Raw genomic sequence first — 7,124 nt, 5'->3', positions numbered from 1 at the left:
AAGTGTGGTTTACAGTATGTGGGTGAAACAGGCAACACCATATCTATTCGTTTCATGCAACACAAACACAATATACTGAAGAGGAAAAAGATGGAGACACCTTTGGTGAAACACTTTTTATTACATGAATGGAAATCTGTTTTAACGACTGTCATTGAGTGTAACCCCAGGTGGAACATCGCCCAGAGGAAAAGGGCTGAAAGGATCTGGATTGCCAGACTGGATACAAATAAATAGGATAAAAATAGGAATTGCATGTTGAATTTGTATGATTTATTCATTCCGTTTTGACTGTGCTGGCGGGCCATAAATAATGCATTTTAAGACAGAAGGCGCGGGCCGTATAAAATCTGACCTCGGGCCGTGATTGGCCCACGGTTGACTTTGGACATGCCTGGTGTAGGCCGACACACCCTGACAACCTTATTCAGTTCGATCTGGCTGCAGTACTCCTGGTGAACAGCAGGCGGCAGTATAATGCAGTGTTCCAGCTTGATGCCTGTGTGTGTACAGCTGAAACCCCACAAGGGGCTCTGCTACAACACAGGATTTGAGTTTTGATAATAGGAGTTTGTCTAGGAGGTACAGATAATTACACTGACCCACTTTATGTCATCTGGTTACTGCCTCCATCCAACAACAATTTATTCATTTATTTAAACTCTCGTTTTTTAAAACAGTTGTATTGTACAAGTATTTTTCCTTATCGGTATATATATATATTTTTTGGACATTTGTAGTACTTGGCTCTTGCTTTCACGCCTTCTGAATGTGTGTATCATATTCACCAAACACACAAGGCAAATTCCTTGTGTGTTTAAACCTACTTGGCAATAATTAGTCTGATTGGTTAACATCTCACTCCTCACAAATGTCGCTAATTAGCGCTACATATTCATTTTGGTGCAAGCGCAGTATCTCCAGTGTCATTTCATCAACCATGAATCTGATCCCTACTGTCTTTTGTTGATCGCTGTTAGCCTGATTTAAAAAAGCCACGTTCTGTTGTTGTTGTTGTTTTAGTAGGCCTTTTTTATTTGGTGACTTGTGGATCTCATCTTATATCACATCTCATTTTTGAGCAAATCCAACAGATCAAGTCACTCTCCACTCCTATCTTGTCCTCCTTTGCATGCACAATGAATTTATGTCCTCTCCTTCCTATTTCAACACACAAATTAACACCTGACCCGCTCTTTCCAGCTTCCTGCTCTTGCCAGCACTCATGTAAAGTGGAAATCTGTGGCAGCAACTGCATATTTTTTTAGCAGGAGAGCGTCAGCCGCCTGTGTGAGATGAGTGACAGCACACGCAGAATGCTGCGAGGAGCATTTGCAAGTCAATGCTCAGATTTAACCTCTTCCCTCTCCTCTCAGTGCGGATCTCTGAATTCAAAATCAGCCTCTGAAAAGATTCTCTTCACTCTCTTGCAGAACGTGAGAGTATGCACCGTCGCATTGACCTTGTCTCGGAAATCCACCGACACACGTGGTGGAGTTATTTTTTTGCAATAAGACACCATGAGGAAAATATTTTCTAAAAGTCCTCTTGCTTTATCATTACACCTGTGACCATGCAGTGCAATTTTGTATCTCATGGCCAAATTATGCAAGCTCATGCTTTCACAGGAAAGTCAAAAGTAAATCTTGTTGCATTTCACTGTAGAAAACAATGCCAGTGAAAAGGAGAGGTGTACATTCCACCTCTCCTTTACTGCTGAAAACAGTACCCTGTTTACAAAACAAAACGATTACGCAAAAACCACAGAAGTAGAGGGTTCAGTGTTGATCTCTTCAGTTGAGGAGACTTTTGAGTAACAACATTACAGCACAGCTCTTGGATTCCCATACACATGCCTGTGGGCGTAAATGTGTCGGCGTCTGTTTTATGTGTGCATACATACGTGTCTGTGCCACAGAGGGTATTTATTTATGATGAAGAGGTGTGTGTGTGTGTGTGTGTGTGGGCATGTGCGCATCGCTGCTGCTGATGTGGGTCATTACCCTTTTTTCCCCCCCAGGGGCCGTACAGCAGGAGGGGACAGAAGGGGAGGGGATGGATGGAGGGGTGTGTGTGATGGGGGGGGGGGGGGGGGGGATGGGAGAAATGGAGGGTGGTGGAGGGAGTAGGAGGAGGAGGTTGGGGTTGTGTGTGTGTGTGGATGTGTGTGTGTGTGTTAAAAAGGGAGGGGGGGTGTCCCAGAGGACTCGAGACCAATAAATCACAGTGCCGTCTCTGCGCTGACACCCAGCTTGTCTGATGAGGCACAGGGAAGGAGTGGGGGCAAAGTGAGAGGCGAATACGAGTCGGGGTGGTGGTGGGGGGAGGGGGGGGGGCGGCACCACCATGACAACATTGTGGCCTTGTCTTCCTGTCACTCAAGCCCACGCAGGAGCCGCTCTCGACCCCATCCCAGAGGCACTGGAGGGATTGAAGAGAGGTGGCGGGGAGCAAATGGGGATACCACAAAACCAAAAGTTTATGACTCCAACCAAAGCACCTTCCTCCAATATCATTCTTTCCCCCTCGTGGGATGCCGAAGCTCTGTCTGCTGTCAAGTGGAGCAAAGGTGAACGAGAGGGGGAACAAATCCACTCTCTGACTTGGCTTCCATGCTGTGAGATCATTCATTTACATTCCAGGCATATTTTTGGAAATCTATTCTTGACTGCTTAAAGAGCAGTTCGTGATTTTCTTCATCTTCCAAAACTTTTCTAGAAAAAGGTGAACATTCGGATACATGCACGACGTCACTGCTGAATGATAGAAAATAGAATGAAAACATTGGAAGGTGGGTGTTTTTTAAAATGCTGAGAAAGAAATGCAGTGGCAGCCCTCAAAAGGCAGCGTGTCTTGTAGCTCCATGTGCTTTGTTGTCTGTAGAGGCTGAACTGCTGTTGGAGAAAAATGGTTTCCTTGCTGTGAAAATTGCAGGTCTGGAGAGAAGGCCTTGCTGTGAACGTGATGTTTACCATTGATGTGATTTAGGTATATTTTACAAATCAAACTATGGTCCAAGTAGCTCTATAGAAACGCACTGAAGTGTTCATCGAGCCTTTCATCACAAAAACACTTGACTAAACATCAACAAGGTACAAAGAAATGCAACACTGACGCATTCTGCTGTGGATTTTTCTGTTGATTTTCAGAGCGCGTTTCTGCGCCTCAACGTTTACAGATGGGATCTTAGCATACAATCCTGCAACTGCCAGTGTTTACGGAGAGAGCACCAGACAAGTGAAGCTTATTGATCCCAGCAAAACATTGTAATAACCGCTCTCATCGCGCTGCCTCCCGACCAACAAAAGGAAAGACATGACGGTTCATCTTCTTGACCGGATATCTGTCCAGCAGACCTTGTCCGGCGTCATTAAGAGCGAATATCATCGCCCACAGTTTGACACTGATATCGCTGTGGGCAACCACAGCGGAATGATGTCGTCTCTGTAGGCTTTCATGGGAAGTGAACTTGTTTTCATCACCTCATTCAAAAAGCACTCCCAGCTGATGTTTTTGCTGCTTGGTAATAATTTCCCCCACTGTACTTTGAATACCCGGTGGTTTGGCTTCTTTTCTTCCCCTTAAGTTGAGACGATAAAAGGATGCTGCTGCTCCCTCGGGGCCCTGTTCCCCTGTTCCACTGGTTTGCTCTTTCAAGACAGGTGTGTGTAGGTGAGCATGTGTCTGGTTGCACTCGGCATACATGTGTTTGGCGGGATTGTCTCTTTACGACCTCGCACCACTGAGCTAAAACCAAACGCTCCTGCAGCATTACGACCATTGTGCTCTGTCCCATTGTGGGGCCACTTTGATGTCCCGCAGCGCTGAGCCTCTGGAGAGACAGGCACACTGTGGACTTGGTTTATTTAATCAGTGGAGCTCAGCCAACACACACACACACACACACACACACACACACACACACACACACACACACACACACACACACACACACACACACACACACACACACACACACACCCCTAGCATACTCCTTCCTCTGACCTGCCAATAGCAATAATATGTGTCCTTCACTGATCATTTTCTGTGATCTATATTATTATGCCTCCCCCAGCACAGCGTAATGCAGCCTCATACATCCTGTGCACCCCCTTCCCCACCCTCACCCTCACCCTCACCCTCACCCCCACCGCCCAGCAAGCACTCCCGCCAACACACACACACACACACACACACACACAGACACACACACACACCAACATGAAACATCCCCTCGTGCAGCAGCAGACTGCAAAGTACTGCATTCCTCATGACTTTTTTCCCTTTTTTTTCTAATAAATGTGATCCCAGAATCCGGGAGGGAGACCAGCGCTGGGCATTAAAATTCATGGGACAAAAATGGCAATAAAATCTTTCTTTCTCTCTCTCCCTCTCTCTCTCTCTCTCTCTCTCTCTCTCTCTCTCTCTTCCCCTCTTTCTCTCCTCCCCTCACCCCTCTCTCTTTTTCATTCCCTCACTTGTCTGCTCAACACATAGGCCTACTCGCACACACACACACACACACACACACACACACACACACACACACACACACACACACACACACACACACACACACACACACACACACACACACTTTTCATAACCCGTGTGTGCACTCTCCTTCTCGTTCAATCTCTAAACCTCCTACTGGCTCGTCTTTCTCAGCACCCCCCCCTGCTGTCCTTCATCCTTTATTCTCTTCCTCCTCCCTCCCTCCCTCCCTTCTTCCCTCCCCCTCTGCGTTTCCTCTGTCTCTTTCTCACACACACACACATGTATCACACAAACACACACACACCATCTATATTTTCCAACTCCACCTCTGGCAGGTTGTGATTTCCACTGTCAGAAATTGCTTTTTCAATATCTCTCTCTCTAATTATGAGCCCCGCCAAAGGGGTCGTGCCACCAGAATACCAATTTTTTCCACCGTTTCCCTCTTCTTCTTCAGAATAATTCTCCTTTTCCAGGTAACAACAATGTGCATATTCAAAATATTCCCATGCAAGCGTTGCAGCATCATCCCTGTTGTATTTCTGTGGGTTCTGCCGGCTCTGATTTAGATGTATTTGGTCTTTCCATGTTTGGTCAGCTCCCTGTGTACATGATTCATTTTTGACATCTAGAAATGAGCAGGATGATGCAGAAGTTAGAGCAGAGTCTATTTATTCCCACACCAACAAGGACGAATTGGGGGAAAAGTAAGATTTTTTTTTCTACGCGTTGATGGTTTGTGGAGAGGGGAAAAAAAGAAAACCACTGAATCTTGATACAGCCACCACACAACTCCTCGCGCTCTCAATCATTCCCTGTACCCAGGAAAGGGTTAACCTCACAGAGCAGTTGCAGCCTGCTTGATTGACGTGCGGAGCATTGTGCTGCCCATACCCTCCAATCAGCAAACGGTCAGCACGCCCCACGTGGGTGTTCTCAGTACTCATTGGCTCATTTTACCAGTGTTTACCGTGCCGAGGCCGAGCCCCACGTGGAGATTTCATTCAATCACTGAACAATTTATCTGAACCCCGTCTTTCTAAAGAAAAGATTACAATATAAAATACACATTTGATAATTCTTTGGATGGATTTTCTAATCACCATGCAACACGAAGAAAAACAACTTGCATGGTTTTCTTGTCAAATATCAGCAGGCTATTTGAAGAACAGCATTGTGGGAGTGCTCGATGTTCTTGGACTCCCCAATATGTATGATTTTAAATGGTAGATTTGGATTCAATTATTTTTTTTCTGGAAAAAAAAAAAGAACATCACTAAACCATCACACGGTTTATTAATTTTGATAAAACAAACGGTGGGGGCAAAGCAGTGTCTTTAGGTCTCCTCCCCCCTCCTTAAAGAAAGCTACTCATATGTTATGTCCCATTGAGGATCAGAGAAGGGGGGAGTGAGGGACTGAGTGTTGGGTGAAAAGAGTGCAGGCCAGCGAGCGAAACAAAAGAGGCTGCGGCTACATTGAATGTGCCGGTGGTGTGTCCGTCTCCGAAACCACAGGCAAACCACATCCCCCACCCCCCCCCCCCCCCCCCCCATCTGGCCCTTATGCTACGGACGGCGAAGATATATCGGAGAGGGAAACCAATTCCGATATTATAATTGCTGGAAGCGCGAAGTTGAGGACTTGGAAGAACGCTCCCCTGGACCCCGGGTGTCTCTCTCTCCTCTCCCCGTCCTCGCTACGCGTCGAGTGCGGTGCGGTGCGCGGTTGGAGATATAACCCCAGAACAAAGGAGTCTTGAGGCGAGGAATGAGCGAGCCGAGACTAGCTTTTTGCCGTTACCCCTGAAACCGGGCCAAATGCCTCTCTGAGACCAACAATAGTACATCGGCTGCACGCATTTCTCGACGAAGCTTTCCGCCCCAACGAGGGAGAAAGAAGAAGGACAAAAAAAAAAACACCGCACAAGTCGGCGGCTACAATGTTTCCTCAAAACCGACCACCGGTAAGTACGCTACGCTACTATGTAACTTAACCGTCTACACGCGTTGAACGAGGTTATCGTCTTACATCCGGAACCTCCATTAAATACAACGCGTGTTCGTGATAAACGGGTTTGTTTTTAAAGCCTCAATGAGAACGTGCAAGCAGAAATCGTTCTGTCTTTTGTCACCCTCTCTGTGCATTTCCGGGGACTCCTTTTGTGGGGGGAATTGTAACATAACGTATGATAGAATACAGGCTTATGTATCCGACACATGAGCTTCTTTGCCTTTTCATATGAACGCCGTGTGTAAGCTATGCAGGTCAGGCAGATCGCTGTCAGTAGGGGTTCAGTCCAACTTTGCTCAGTGTCTTTGTGTGTGGATCTCATGTCCTTGGTGGCCACCACCACCACCAGTTTAGGAACATGGAGCCTCCTTCTAATTCCCCATACTATTGTGGAGTTGACCCAGATGATGAAGTGTGTGTTTGTTTGTCCCCTTCCTCGCAGGCTGTGAGGGGGCAGAGTGAGTCAGCTTGGCTTGTTGACACCTTCACTCAACGGTCTGCCCTTCTCAAGTGCCACTATAGTTGTTTAAAAAAAAAAAAAATCGGCTTTTTGAAATATATTTTCAATCATACCGCGGGTGATCCGTGCCCCCTGATTTATTGATTTGATGGAC

The 7,124-nt window shown here is 46.5% G+C and overlaps 1 protein-coding gene across 5 annotated transcripts in view; it reads left to right on the top strand.

The window, feature by feature from the left end:
• Positions 1–6,020: 6,020 nt before the first annotated feature.
• The window catches only part of tle2a (TLE family member 2, transcriptional corepressor a), a 37,581-nt gene continuing 36,477 nt past the window's right edge, over positions 6,021–7,124 (top strand). For all 5 annotated transcript variants that reach the window (XM_079267766.1, XM_079267764.1, XM_079267767.1 and 2 more), the window contains exon 1: positions 6,021–6,463. In XM_079267766.1, coding sequence (XP_079123892.1) covers positions 6,440–6,463 — 24 coding nt within the window. In that variant the 5' untranslated portion in view covers positions 6,021–6,439. The remainder of the gene's footprint in view (positions 6,464–7,124) is intronic.

The sequence above is a fragment of the Melanostigma gelatinosum genome (genome assembly GCF_949748355.1).
Source record: "Melanostigma gelatinosum genome assembly, chromosome: 4".
NCBI lineage: Eukaryota > Metazoa > Chordata > Actinopteri > Perciformes > Zoarcidae > Melanostigma > Melanostigma gelatinosum.
The sequence above is the reverse complement of the archived record's forward strand: the minus strand, read 5'-3'. Positions and strand labels throughout refer to the sequence as shown.